The sequence below is a fragment of the Rhincodon typus genome, unplaced genomic scaffold (assembly GCF_021869965.1).
Source record: "Rhincodon typus isolate 14 unplaced genomic scaffold, sRhiTyp1.1 hic_rhity00001174, whole genome shotgun sequence".
Classification (NCBI taxonomy): Eukaryota; Metazoa; Chordata; class Chondrichthyes; order Orectolobiformes; family Rhincodontidae; genus Rhincodon; species Rhincodon typus.
The window spans coordinates 10,900-27,067 of NW_025966812.1; the positions used below are offsets into that span (position 1 = coordinate 10,900).

General features: G+C 39.7%; 1 protein-coding gene across 1 annotated transcript; it reads right to left on the reverse strand.

Moving 5' to 3' along the window:
• Positions 1-982: 982 nt before the first annotated feature.
• Positions 983-9,689, reverse strand: LOC109936681 (casein kinase I). Its single transcript, XM_048592415.1, has 6 exons — positions 9,563-9,689; positions 8,025-8,110; positions 7,845-7,929; positions 4,695-4,843; positions 2,717-2,815; positions 983-1,069 (listed from the first exon to the last, which is right to left on the reverse strand). Exons 1-6 carry the CDS (start codon positions 9,687-9,689, stop codon positions 983-985), a joined length of 633 nt encoding a protein of 210 aa, XP_048448372.1.
• Positions 9,690-16,168: the final 6,479 nt, after the last annotated feature.

Consider the following 16,168-nt stretch of genomic DNA (forward strand, 5'->3'; position numbering starts at 1 on the left):
ACATGGTTCATACACACACACACACTACACAGACACACACTCTATCTCTGCATCATGCTGAAGTATCTGCTATGTGAACAAGTTGAAAGGCTCACATTGCTTTTACAGACTTCTTCCTTCCACTTGCAGACACCTCCTAAGCATTTGTTACTAAATAATTACAACATGTATATGTTTAATAAATTAAACGTGTGAGTAATCCACTAAATCTGTCCTTGGCTCACCTAATTAAAAAAAAATTGGGCAAGTTTATTCACCAAAATGTAATACAGCAAACACGGTACAGAAACACAAACATTTCAAAAACCTGAAATTTAATCTAGATGGCATTAATTCCTTCAACTGGATCCAGCTGAATATATAACCACAGAAATAATAACATATGCAACACAACAAAGTAATTATAAGATTGTGAATCTTAAAAAGATTTTAGAAAACCACAAATTAACCTTTTCTTCTGCAAACACCTCCGAAAGGTTTATCTCACACTGACCCGGCTGCCTAAGAAGCAGAAGTTTGACTATGTTCCCAAGTTTAAGAGTCACAACCAAATATCAAACTCAAATAATGTGCTCATGTCACTTACTGCTTGTCATGTAGATGATAATTAACCTCTATTCCAAACTGTCACTTGGATAGAAAATTACTGTCAAAATTCAGCTCAAGGGTGACAAAGCTGTAAATTATGGTCTTTTAGAAATGAACTCACCCCCACACTTTTGATGGTTCACATTGCCTATAGTGGGCTTTGCATGTAAACATCCGATTGGCTGCATGGATGTTATAGAGAAAAGAAAAGGGCTAGCTTTCAGGACTCTTGTGGCGTAGCAGTAATGTCCTTGCCCCTGGGCCGGAAAACCTGGGTGCGGGTCCCACCTGCTGCAGTGGTGCATAATAACATCTCTGAACTGGCTCATTAGAAAAAAAGAAAAACAAAATGAGGAAAAGTGGTGTCCTTACCTCTTAAACAGGAGGCCTGGGTTCAAGTCCCACCAGCTCTAGAAATGTGTGATAACGTCTCATCGCTGAAGAATCGATTAGGAAAATCTCTACAAGTGCAAGGATTGCCCTGAATTGAACAATGTAAAATAAATGGCTGGCTTTCACACTTGCACTGCAGTGAATGAGCCAGGAGGCCTGAATTCAAGTCCCATCTGCTCCAGAGGTGTGTAATAACATCTCTGAACAGGGTGATTTGAAAAGGACTGGCTTTTGCACAGAAAGGTATGGCTGGTTTTCGGAGGGCTCGTATGGTGCAGCGATAATGTCCCTCTATGTAGGGATAGAAGGTCTGGGTTCAATCCCACCTGCTCCAGATGTATGTCACAACATATCTGAACAGAGTGAGTGAGATATCTAGAAAGGATGGATTGAAAGAGAAGAGCTAGTTTTCCAGGGCTCCTGTGGTGCAATGGTAGTGCCTCTAGCTCTGAGATAGAATGCTCAGGGTCAAAGTCTCACCCACTCCAGGCCGGTATGAAAATAAGATCTCTGGCAGGTTGATTAGAAAATATCAAGGACTGGTTTTCTCCAGCAAGGGAGTCACTTCAGGAGAGGGTTTGCATTGAACTTTGAAATGCAAATAAACAATTGTGGAATACACACTGACACTTACTTCAGTAAATAGCTGAGGGGCAGTATAACAAAGACTATCTGTCTATAAACAAAATGCTGCGCATGGTACCAAATGTACTCAGAGTGGACAAGTCTTGGTGTAAGTGAAAAATAAAAACTTGCTACTTTGGTGGCATATCCCAATTTACTAATTGCTTTCACATAAAAAAACTCCTGCTTGGAAATTTCATCCAAAAAGTAACAACAGTTGCCACTACAGTCAGTAAACAGGTGACTCCTACCTTTCACTAGGTCCAATACTTTCCTGCATTCCTCACCCTCCCCCACTGCTTTCGGCAATCTTTAAGCCCACAATCAGACCATAATAAATGGTCGTAGATATTATGCACACACACAGACATTTTCTATACTCATATTACTTCATATTTGTTGGAAAATTAAAATATAAAACATGCTCGAGGAAGGGAGGATAGGTTGTCAAAAGGTCAAATTATAGTTCAGCATCAGCCAACAAGACGGAACTTGCTTGCTTTCCAAAGATAAACATTGCAATACTTATGTCTGTATTGTGCAAGAAGAAATTATTTTTCAGTCCGTGACTTGCTGTGGGAGCAGTGGACTGAATTCAAACATCGGCTGTGAAAGGCAGAAACTCTTATCAGCTGATCTGAGTCCGACACCAGTTAATGAGAACTTTAGCAATTTCTAAGCTAACTAAAAATGTCGGGTTTATTACTGCATGTTAACAATGAGGGCAGGTTTCAGATCATTCAACTGCTGTATGGCTGGGTAACTGTTTTAACTGAATTGTTAACTCTTTCAGTTTCAAACTGCTTAGTGCAACCCATCCTTCTGGTGTCAGCTGTCAACATGCAAACCTTATGATATCAACAATAACATGAATGTAAAGTTGCCAGATTTCAAAGGCCAACAGTAGGAAAATTTTACTTCTGACTGCAACAAAGCCAGCACGTTTCCTTCAGTTGTTACCAGTTACTCAAAAGACACAAGCTAGAAGTTAACAATCCCAACACACTATTAAATCTCAAAGCAGCATAAAAGCACCTGCATTTTCTGGAAGCAACTCAAAAACTTTTATTGCAAATAGGAACATGGCTCACAATGTCACTTGCAGACCTACCTGATTTTTGGCTTGCTGTGTTCTATCCCTGTGCTGATGATTCTCTCTATTCATTCCAGTCAGAGCACTATCTGTATGAATTGAACCAACTGGAGTGGGCTGTAATTAAAGAAAAAATTCTTTACATTCACGAACAGAATTGAAATATTTAATCATGCTCTTCCATTTTCATATTTTTTCATGCTGGAGATGCGCTGGACATGTTGTTATAGGTGGGAGAATGGAAATTCCAGAGCAGGGCAATGGAGGAAAAAGAATAGAGGAAAATGGATGGATGGACTGTGCAGGACAATCATTTGGACAGGTATTAGTGAAAATACACTGTGACCAATGACAGAAAAACATCATTTGCACTAATCTAGGAATCTCAAATATTCTCCAAAAGAGGATTAGTTTTCCAAGTAATCACAGAATAGAAAATTAATTTATTGAGATCATTGTGTCAAAACTCCTAAATTGTCCATTCACCCAAATGTACTGTGGACAAAACAGTATAAAATACTGTAAAGGGTGAAAAATGTATTCTGCAGTATTGGCAGCATGTATTACAATGAGAGCATCTGGAATCAATTTCCATTCCACACAATCTCAGGTAAACATTAACCAAAGTAATGAATTGCACCATGGGCTTGAGATTTTGAACAAGGAAACCAACTCACTGTTACAGCATTTCATTTCCAAAGCTACGATGGGCAATTAAAATGTTCAATTATGCATGTGCATTGTCTGCATTATGGAAACTTCATACAATGTAAAGCTAAGTATGATGTCATTTGGTTTGAATTGGATTTATAAGGACTCAACTAGTGGTGTAAAGTTAAAACTGACACAACTAGCTCTGCTGCGCTCAGGAAGCATTGGCAATTGGGTAGATAGCCTTGCCTATTAATGGCACTAGATGTATAATGAATAACTGGCACCATTCAAATCTAGATAACCCTGTTAACTAATTCCACCTTATGCAAAACTGAACCTTGCTAGACAGCAACAGAATGCTTACCTATGCTCTGTATTCGAAACCTTTGTTTGTTTTAGCTAGTTAAGGTGTAAGAGTAATTCTGTAGACAGTTAAGGGCCCCCAAACCTCGGAGTATGTGAATCTTCACCTAAATTCACTGGACAAAAGTAAGGAAGGTATAGCTACAGGTAAAGAGGGTGTACACACATCCAACTTAAGGTGAACAAAACTCTAAAGATTTCTCAGGAGCTTGGATTGGAGTTTTGTAAGCAATGCGATGGATTTTTGCTGCACCAGTCAACCAGTGGACTGATACATGACTGCAGTGAAATAATAATCCATTCCTTCTTGTTTTATTCCACTCTCCTCTTATTTGATGGGTCACATGGGCTCTGGGCCCTCATGCAACACATCCAAAGAATCATTTATTTTGGAATTGAACTTGATAGCGAATGTTGGAGAAAACTTGACTGCCAGGGAGATCACAGCATAACCAAACCCTGCCCTTACCAAACATCCACAAACATATTTCCAACAGAGATCATCTGACAGCAATTAGGAGCACAAAATCTCTGACTGAGGGTGCTGAAACCTTTAACTATAACTCCTCTCTTGTCCTGTCTGAGATCAGTTATCAAAGAACAGATCAAGAATTATGCATGTATCATTATGAGCATCGCGTCACAATTACATTTGCTAAGCCATGATGGACCCAAGAGAATAATCAACATTCTGATTTTTAGAACATGGTGCAGAAAGCCTTCAATTTCAATTTGAATTCAAGTTTTCCCTTGGCCAACATCACCTGTGCATATCCAGAAAGAGATTTATATTTTCTTAGGCTTTACATTATAAAAAAACATGTTACACTTTTTATCACAAAAAAAGTTGCAGAGGTCAAGAACATTTCATCAAGATTGCCAATCGCATTTAGAAATACCAGAGGTACCTGCTGCATTTTGCTTTTGCAATAGTTATATTCACGTGACCAAAAAAACATAAGTGAATTTTTAGTCTTACAAGCTGTTTGCCAATCCAGTCATACTCATAATCGAACATGTAACCCTTCTTATCGAATAAGTCTGTGAAGAGCTTTCTTAGGTAGTCATAGTCTGGTTTCTCAAAAAAGTCCAGCCTTCTTACGTAACGCAAGTATGTAGCCATTTCTTCTGAAAATACAAAATATTTCAAAAGTTCATTTAGAGTTATTATACTGTCCTGTTCAATGTTTTCTGCGATGTAGGGAAAAGGAAACCAAAGCAGTTTTAAGATACTTCAGGTTATTTTGGCATTTTCGTGAAGAACTTTATTTGCTCGAAGTTTGGTTTTGGTTTACTCTATTCTCTCATCGAAGGATTTTAAATGTTAATTTCATTCTGCCAAATATTGCCACAAACAGTTTTCACATTAAGTTCAGAAAATTGTGTTTGCAGTTGCAAATACTTTGGAAATTAAGTTTTTCAGAAAACAGCTCACTAGTGTTCTAACTAAAGATTATTAATTCAGGATGAGTGAAGAAGCCAAACCTAGAAGGTCAGGTAGCCAAAAGCAGCCTGAGCTCAAAGTAATCAAATATGAATTGAAAGGCAAGGGTAAACAGCTGTCTGCACTTTTTTGAGCCTACTGCAAATGCATCCTATTTTAAAACTGCATTAAACAGCATATTAAAGCATATGACTAAAACAAATCGAGAGGGCATATAAAACCACAGCTGCACAAATTAATCAAAGCATTATATAGTTTCTAACCACTTCATATTATAAATGGCATAATTCAATGATATATCTATGTTGCGCTGTAAACTGCTGACAGCAAGCACTTTCCTTCACTTAAAATAATTATCTTAATCTTTCCTCCTCCCAACATTTCCAACGTGACAAAATTAACCAAATACATGAAGTCTCTCAACCTTAAAACTATCACGCTGCCAGGTGCCTCAAACGTTATGTTGTTTTCAGAAGTTTGAGAATGTAATGTTCATCGTTTAAAAAAAAAGTCCAAACAATTCCAACAAGAAACGCATGACCATTTATCTGCTCCCGAGAATGATTTACAGGAAATATAGACAAGTGATCATGGAAACTTCGCTGATAGAAATTTTATAACTTATCTCGATTTTAGGTGACAATATCAAGGAAGCATATGTGATTTTGAGGAGATTGCACTAATATGGCAACTAAGATTCCTGACATGGTTTTCATTTGTACCACTGATGTAAAAGAAAATTAGTCTCATTAACATCCTTGCAAATCTTTTTTGCTCCCCTTCTAGTTTAATGACATCCTTCCTATGGAAGGATGATCAGAATTGTACATTAGCTACAATGCCTGTTTAGTATCTATAACTGTTAGCAGTTTAAATATTGTTAAAGGGGGTATCGAAATAAAAAGGGCGGGGTGTTATGTATGTTAGCTGGGTGCATGCAACCCAACTCCGTTTAAGCAAACAGGTCAGGTGATCCAGAGGTGGACCTAGGTGAGGTAGCTTATAACCAATTGTGGAGCCGAAAGTAATAATAATCCACAATAATGTATTCCCTGTTCAAGTTGCCCCTTCATATTCAAAGGCATCACCATCACTGAATTCCCTACTTTCAACATCCTGGGGGTTACCATTAACCAGAAACTGACTGTACCTGCAATATGATTACTGTGGCTATATGTAGCTCACAAATTCAGAATTCTATAGTGAAAAATTTAACTCCCTAAGACCCCAAACCTTTCTCATCAGCTACAAGGTATAAGTTAAGAATATGATGGAATATTCCTGACTCGCCTGAATGGGTGCAGCTTGACTACACTCATAAGACTCAACCCTATCTAGGACAAAGCAAACCACTTGATTTGCACACCAAAGACCTTATATGTATACTCCCTTTACTACCTCACACAGTGGTAGTAGCATGTACCATCTACAACATACACCAAGATCCACTGTGTAGCAACATTTCAAACCTCTTTCAACAGCACCTTCCAAACTCTTAACCTCAATCATATCGAAAGAGGCCAGCAGTAGATGTAAAGGAACACCAACAACATGTAGGTTCCCTTCCAAGTCTCAAGCTTGGAAAAGTATCTATAACCATACAAATATTCACTATCTGTGTGAAGCACCTGAATCTCCCTTGCTGACAGAACTGTGGGTGTGCAAACATTAAATGGACTATGCAGTTCCAGAAGACAGCTCACCACCAACTTTTCAAAGGCATTTAGGCTCGTTAATAAATTCTGGCCTTGCAGTCGAGCGCATACCCCATTAACAAACAAAACAAAGTCATGCAAAATATACATGTGTTGTTTAAAAGGTTTTCCAGTGTAGGGATAATGAATTAATAGTCTTCAGAGCTTACACGGTATTTCTCGAGTGCCCATCAAAGAAGCTGACATAATTCCATAAAAATAATTAGCTCCACTCATTTCATGGCTCATATGGAAAGAATCACCATGAAGATGAGTTGTGGGGGTCACCTCACATCCATGAGCCCCTGCTCCATTCAATGTAACGTACTGCTTTCAGAATCAAATGAAAGAAGGAAATATAACTGAAGCGCATCACATGAGCTGAATAATGCAAAACCCAACTAAAAAGAAAAAATTCTCCTCATCTTTGTCTTAAGGTTTAAAACTTGGGCATAATAGACTCTTACTGTTTTTACTTCATAACCTGGGCATTCTCTCCACTCATTTTCTTTTGAAATGTACTGCAAATCTCAATGTATTCATGCTCAAGCTGTGTGCCTTGCAGTATCATAAATGCAAAGGTAATTAACAATTTAGACAGCCCTTAGAAGTTTTAAACCCATCATATTCAGCTGCAGATCCCATCAGCAGCATAAATTCTAACCATCTGCGGGTACTGATGCCAGATCAGTAGAAAAACAATTTACCATTAAACTTGACCTCAACAACTACGAAAAATCAGATCTGAATGCATACAAATACTAACATTAAAACAGCATGATGTTACTTCCCTCATCTTCCTTATAAAGGATAGCGATGATACCCCAATCCTAATAATTACTTGTCAGGTACCTTGTGAACCTTGCATATTGCTGTGCAATAATGGTCTCTCATGGCAGAAGATAAACAATAATGAATTCAAATGGCAGAAACAGATATAGACATTAGAAACTTGAGAATCTCTGGATCTACTCAATGATTGAAAAATTACCTGGAAAGTTTTCACATAACACTTCAACTGGTGTTGCTCGCTTGGTGTCCCCAATCTTCTGATATCTTTCTTTTAATGTGTCTGCCTGGAAATGAAAGTGAAATCAGTGTCATTAATCAAGACAATGCTCATCAATAATTAGCAGATTTGAAACGCAGAGTGGAGGGGAAATAAACTTGCCTTAAGGCCCTGCCAAGGAAGACTGCCACGGAGGAAATACATGAACATGTGACCTAACGCTTCTAAATCATCCCTTCTGCTTTGTTCTGAAAAGGAATTTCACACGAATGATTAAAATATTTAAAGCTTCAAGGCCTTAAACAGTAATCAGAATATTATAACACAAACTACTTGTCTTCATTTTGCTATCACTTAATTTATTTGCTTCTAATGCAAGGTATGTTTTTAAAAAAATCCTTTTATTTGTTTTGCTATGTACTAAGAGACTTCAAATAGTAATTGGCAGTTTTCAAGAAAATAAAGCTGTTAGCAGCTTTTATACCACACTGATATAACAATAAAAACATACACATTTGGAAGGGGTAGTAGTACAGTGTAAGGTGCTTGTTTTGGAATTAATCTTGAAGTTTAGTTTAGTTTCAGTTGATGTCATTGCTTAACTAAAACTGGGAGTATCTAACTACTGTTTTGTAGAGAAATCTGATTATTCACTGACATAAACATATCTTTGCTTCAACGTACCAAATTACTCTCTTGGCCAATAAGAAGCAATTCCTGAGCTTGTCACCTTTGTAGTTTGTAATGATGAGGATAACCTGGGTAGGGAGCAGGTCTCAGGCTATTTGCCAGTCTTGCTCTAAAGCGGTTTTTCCTTTCCACTGAACAGTAAATGTGGACTCCGCCATACCAGCCTTACTCCATTCTGAAATGTAGCTCAGCGTTTTTGCTGTCAAATATGCTTACATTCTCTACAGATTTGTATTATTCATTCAAGATTTTATACCAGAATAATCTAGCAGGTTCTGAGGTTTCAATGTTATGCTCTACAATACTCCTCTTCATTCTTCTGGATGTCCACTTTCTAATGATTTTGAAGACCTAACATCAACTTGGGGAAAATATTTGCAGAGTTGCAAAGTTGCATGACTCCAGTTCGCCAATCATTTGGACAGAACCTCTGGGGTCATTATTACTGTCGTCATTTCAAGACAGATATTTCTAATCAACCTATTCAGAGGTGCTAAGACACACCTGTGGAGCAAGAGGGACTTGAACCTGGATCTCTTCATTCAGTAGTGGGGACATTACCACTGCTCTGCAAGAGCCCTTTATATCTTGATATAATTGTTGAATTTGGGAAAACCTGTCATCCCAATTGTCCTGGCAACATCATTCAGAAACCTATCATGTTTAACAGTTACTGAAAAAGCCACACAAGGAGCATTTGTTTGAAACATCTCACTGGTTCCAAGTTCACAAAATAGGGTTCATCACAGCCATAGTTCAAGTGTCAACAGGGGTCTACAATGTTTAAAACTGCAAATTAGCTCCAAACATCTGTTAAACAATTTGTTTCTCGTCAGGGCAGGATCACACAATACATTACAGGTTGCTGTACACGGTTGTTTGATGCAGAGTAGTCAAAATGCCAGGTCCATTGAGGTCCAAAACCCATTACTGAATCAGGCTGATTAATGAATACTGAGGAACAGTACCTATGTCTGAAAAAAATTCAGTGACTTGGCAACATGGTTTACCTTTGATCCCATCAAAGATGATGAGCACCAGTTGATCATTACACAATAAAATTTTAGCCTTTGTTAAAAAGACAGCAAGCATGAAGTACTGCTTCGACAAATTCACCACATGTTGCCGAAGAGGCATTGATGGCTTTGTGGAAGACAAGAGATTATGTTCCACAGCATATTGCTGGTCAGTTCATTTCATGTACTGTCAGATTAACAAACAGATTGGACAGTTTCTGCTGTAAATCAACACATCAAAATAGCAGAGGTCAGCCAGGAGAATGCAAGTCTATGCAAAGTAAACTATGGAAAACAATTAAATAATTTAAGAAAATCACAAAGTGCTAAGAAGTGAATGGTTCAAGAATTCAGACATTATGCTGACAGAACTACCATTTACCTTATGAATTCAAGTATATTTATTCAAATTATCGAGTCATTCAACATGCCTTTGTATCTACCTTTCAACATAATTGTAATATTGCCATTTAAAGATAATTACTGTACTAATCAGCTTTAATGCAAAACATGACAGGGAATTATAAGGAATAAGCTACATTTGCAATAGAAAGAGCACAGGAATATCAATCACACATGGTTATCAGTAAAAACAGGATAAGTTCCAAGAAAACATTACAGATGTATAAGCTTTACAGTTGAGGAAAAGGGTGGCCAAAGAGATTGATTAAACTATACAAAGCATTAAATGGTTCAGACGTACAGAATCAGTGTTCCAAGGCAGAAAAGAGGGCACTTGGCCCATCATGTCTGCACCAGTTCTGAGCATGTGTCTCCTCAAAGACACATCCTCACCAATGAAAACAGTCCCAAATTTGCTAATTTTTCTTCATGATTTAACCTTGCAACCATTCTGGTAAAGCACTTTTGCGATCTCTCCAATGCATTCACATCCATTCTATAGAGCAGCAGAACTGTACACAATACTTCAACTGACATCTATTCAGTGTCTTATACAAGTTCATCATAACCTTCCTGTTCTTATGCTCCATGCCCCTATTTATGAAGCCTAGTATGCTTTATTAACTGTCCTTTCTTGCCATCCTGCCATCTTTAATGAGTTACATATATATGTACCCAAGTCTCTCTGCCTCTGCTTAGTACAAACTATACACCACACACTAGTGGGAATTATGCAGAGGAACATATCTGCAAAGGAATTACAAACATGTGCAAATGAGAGTAGCTGTATTAGGAGGCGTTAACGACCTGACTATAGACTGGGATAGTGATACTGTAAAGGACAGCAAGAGGCAATCGTTCAACAATTGTGTTCAAGAGAATTTTCTAAAGCAACCTGTGTCTAACCAAACAAGACAAGTGGCACTGCTACACCTGGTTCTTAGGACTGAGGTGGATCAGTTAGATCAAGTGACAGTGGGGGAACATTTAGGTGTCAGTGATCATTGTGTCATAAGGTTTTGGATGATGGTGGAAAATTGCAATCAATAATCCCCAATAAGAATAATCAACTAGCGGAGAGTTGGCTTCAGTGGTGCAAGGACAGAGCTGGACCAGACAGACTGGAACAAAAGGTTGGTAGGAAAAGTAGATGCTGAGCAATAGGCTACCTTTAAAGAGGAGGTGTATTAGGCACAACCAAGGTATACTCTCTGAAAATGAAAAAAGGTAGGGCAAACCAATCCAGAGTTCCCTGGAAGATGAAGGAGATAGAAACTAAGTTAAAGAAGGAACCAGATGTTTATGACAAGTGTCCAGGAGAAAATACAATTGAGAACAAAAGTGAATGCAGAAGGTTCAGAAGGGAGGTGAAAATGCATAAGAAAAGCAAAGACAGATAATGAAAAAATGATTGGGATTTCCTGATATGGTAGATACCAAACTATTCTATAGTCACATAAACAAAGAAATGATGGTGAAAGAAGAGGAATAGGGCCAATTAGGGACCAAAAAGGGAATTTACATCCAAAAAGGGAACTTACATATGAAAGCAAGCAGCATAACTGAAGGGCTAAATGAATACTTTGCACCTTTACCCAGGAGGCAAATGCTGCCCAAGTCATAGAGACATAAGAGGAAACTCACGCTGGCATCAACCTGAAAATATGTAAAACTGGCAAGGTATGTCCTGTACATAGAAAGCAGGACAAATCCAACCAAGTCAGTTACTGCCCCATCAGTTCACTGGCAATCATCAGTAAAATGATGGAAGGTGATATCAAAAGTACTATCAAGCATCACTTGCTTAGCAATAACCTACTTGCTGACATTCAGATTTGGTCTCATCAGGGTCACTCAGCTCTAGCCCCCTTTATAGCCTCAGTCAAAGCATGGACAAAAGAGCTGAATTCCATAGGTGAGGTGAGAATGTCAAACCAGTGACACCAAAGTCACATTTGAAAGAATATAGCATCAGGAGCCTTGGCAAAATTAGAATCAATAAGAGTCAGGGGCAAAACTCTACACTATTTGCAGTCATACCTGGCACATAGGAAGATGGTTGAGGCTGTTGGAGGTCAGTCAGCTCAGCTCCAGAACATTTGTGCAGGAGTTTTTCAAGGTAGTGTCTTTGGCCCAAATATCTTCAGTAGCTTCACCAACTACCACCCTTCCATCATAAGGTCAAGTGGAGATGATTGCATAATGTGCAATACCATTTGTGATTCCTCACATACTAGAACAGTCCACGTGCAAATGTAGAAGACGTGGACAAGATCCAGGCTTGGCCTGACAAGTGGCAAGGAGCACGTGCCACACAACTGCCTGGCAGCGGACATCTCCAACAAGAGAGAATCGAACACCTGCTAATCTTGTCATTCAGTTAGATTAATATCACATAATTGCCCCTACTGAACCTTCTGGGAGTCATTGTTAACCAGAAACTGGTCTGGATGGCCCCCTAAAAAAGGTAGCTACAAGGGCAGGTCAGAAGCTAGGAAGCCGGCAGCAAGTAATTCCTGACTCCCCAAAGCCTGTCCACCACCTACAACGCACAAGTAAGGAGTGTGATGGAATACCCCCCACTTTCCTAGATGAGTGCAGCTCCAACGGCATTCAAACAAACTTGACACCATTCAGGACACAGCAGCCCATCTGATTCGCACCACTTCCACAAACTTTAGCTCCATCAATCACTGACATTCAACAGAACAATGTGCACCATGTACAGGATGCACTGCAATAACTTATCAAGCTTCCTCAGACACCACCATCCAAACTCACACCCGCTGCCATCAAAAAGGACAAGGAGAAAAGACACATGAGAATATCACAAGCTACAAGTTCCCCTTCAAGTTACTCACCATCTTGACTTGGAAACAGACCGCTGTTCCTTCAGCATTGTTGTGTCAAAATCCTGGAATTCCATCCCTAACAGCATTGAAGTCTACCTACAGCAAATGGATTGCAGCCATTCATAGACAGCTCACCATCATCTTCTCAAGGGTCACTGGGGGTGGGTAATAATTACTGGTTCAGCCAACAATTCCCACATCCCATGAAATAAATCTTTCAAAAGTCTCTAGAAGGATTTAAAATTGATAAGGAGATGGTATATGATAAGCTGGTACTAAATGCAGTTGATAAGAACACTGGGAACTAAACAATGCAGGATATTGAAGGAATTGAAAGTGGAAATTGCAGAGGCACTGACAATGATCTTCAAATCTTTCTGGATTCTGGAATGGTGCCAGAGGACTGGAGAATTGCATGCGTTGTGACATTACAGCTTTGTTTAAAAAAAGCTCAAAGCCAAGTCCAGCAGTTACAGACCAGTCAGCTTAACTTCTGTGGTGGGAAAACTTCTGGAAACAATTATTCAGAATAGGATTAATCACCACATGGAGAAAAGGGTTAATTTGGAAGAGTCAACACACGTATTATTGAAAATCAAGTCTTACTAACTTGGAGTATTTTTGAAAAGATCATAGAGAGGGTCGAGGGGGCAAGGCTGATGATTTGGTGTACATGGACTTTGAAAGGTTGGATGAATCCAAATTAGTTCTTCGAGGTAAATCAAGAAAGCAGTTTGTACAACTCAATTGAAGGAAATAAAAAAATCAATACAAATGTCTGTCCAAAAACACTTAGGAAAGAAGTGATACATGCTAATAGAGCTGGTTTTTCGATTTTAGATTCATCCACCAATAAGCCGCATCCAAACTTTCAGCCAACAACATTCAACCAAGGCAAATTAACAAGAAGTGAAAGTGAAAGTATGTTTATACTACCTTGGCTTCTAGCCCAGGTATAGCTTATGCACTACAGTTTCAACTGCCTTGTACTAGGCAAATTTGTATTTTTGGGAGAGATGGTTCTTTCTCATCATTGACCATTCTCACGGTCAACTGAGCTGTTTACCCAGTCGAGAGACTAGCAAATAATTCTGCTGCAATAAGCACAAGTTTACTTACAATTATGTACAACAAAAACAAAAGTGGAAGACACCAGCAGCATACCAGAACTTCAAGAGGGTTGGGGACAGAGGTGAGTGCAATGACTACCACTGGAGAAGCTGAAAGGTCTAAAAGGTGGATAAATCAATTGGATTGAGGGAGATAGCTGAGAAAACTGTAGCGGCATTGGTGGTGATCTTTCAGGAATCACAGGAATCAGGGAGGGTGACAAAGACTGGAAAATGGCTAATGTAATATCCCTGTTAAAGAAAGAAGGGAGGCAGAAGGCAGCGAAGCAAATAATAGGTAGCCTGATCTCAGTGTTTGGTAACATTTTAGCATCCATTATTAAGCTTGAGATTATGGAGCACTTGGAGGTACATGGTAAAATAGAGCTGAGTCAGCACAGCTTGGTCAAGGAGCTGTCATGCCTGACGAATCTGTTGGAATTCTTTGAGGACGTAACGAGCAAGTTAGACAAAGGAGAGCCAGAGGACATGATCTATTTGAATTTCCATAAAGCCTTTGACAAGGTGCCACACAGGAGGTTGCTAAATAAGGGCCCTTGGTGTTAGGGGCAAGGCACTAACATGGATAGAAGATTAGTTAACTGGCCAAAAAGGCAAAGAGTGGGGATAAAGGGGTCTTTTTCAGGATAGCAGTTGGTGGAGTTTGGTAGATACCAGTTTGGGGTTACAACTATTCATGTTATACATTAATCATCTGGACAAAGGACCTGGCGAAATTGTTGCTAAGTTTGCAGATGACACAAAGATACATGGAGGTACAAGTAGTGTTGAGAAAGTGGGGAGGCCGCACAAGGACCTGGACAGGCTAGGAGAGTGGGCAAAGAATTGGCAGATGGAATATAATATGAGAAAGTGTGAGGTTATGCCCTTTGGTAGAAAGAATAAAGGGGTAGATTATTTTGTAAAGAGGGAAAGGCTTCAGGAATCTGAAGCACAAAGAGACTTGGGAGTCTTAGCTCCTGACCTCATTACAGCCTTGGTTCAAACACGGACAATAGAGCTGAATTCCAGAGGTAAGGCGAGAGTGACAGCCCTTGATATCAAGGCTGCATTCGACCGAGTGTGGCATCAAGGAGCCCTAGCAAAACTGGAATCAATGGGTATCAGGGGGCAAACTCTCCGGTGGTTGCAGTCATACCTGACACATAGGAAGATGGTCGTGGTTGTTGGAAGTCAAACATCTCAGCTCCAGGACATCTCTGCAGGAGTTCCTCAGGGTAGTGTCCTCGGCCCAACCATCTTCAGCTGCTTCATCAATGACCTTCCCTCCATCATAAGGTCAGAAGTGTGGATGTTCACTGATGACTGCACAGTCTTCAGCACCATTCGTGACTCCTCAGATACTAAAGCAATCCATGTTCAAATGCAACAAGATCTGGACGATATCCAGGCTTGGGCTGACAAGTGGCAAGTAACATTCGTGCCACATAAATGCCAGGCTATGACCATCATCAATAAGAGACAATCTAACCACCGCCTCTTGACATTCAATGGTGTTACCATCACTGAATCCCCCACTATCAACATCCTGGGTGTTATCATTGACCAGAAACTCAACTGGACTCACCACATAAACACAGTGGCTACAAGAGCAGGTTAGAGGTTAGGAAAACTGCATAGAGTAACTCACCTCCTGACTCCCCAAAGCCTGTCCATTATCTACAAGGCACAAGTTAGGAGTGCCTGGATAGGTGCAGCTCAAACAACACTCAAGAAGCTTGACACTACATCTACAAATACTCACTCTACCACCGACTCTTAGTAGCACCGCAGAAACTCAAAGATCCTTAGACATCACCTTCCAAACCCGTGACCACTTACATACAGAAGGACAAGGGCAGCAGATACATGGGAATACCATCACCTTCAAGTTTCCCTTCAAGCCACTTACCATCCTGACTTAGAAATATGTCACTGGGTCAAAATCCTGGAATTCCCTCACTATGCCATTGTGGGTCAACCCACAGCACGTGGACTGCCGCAGTTCAGGAAGGCAGCTCACCACCACAATTCCAAGCACAACTAGGGACAGGCAATAAAGGCTGGACAGTCAGGGATGACTATGTCCTACACGTGAATAATAAAAGAAGCAAATTGGAAACAAAACTGGGAGTCATTATCAAGGTGTAGAGCTGGATGAACACAGCAGGCCAAGCAGCATCGGAGGAGCAGGAAGGCTGACGTTTTGGGCCTAGACCCTTCTTCAGAAAATCAGA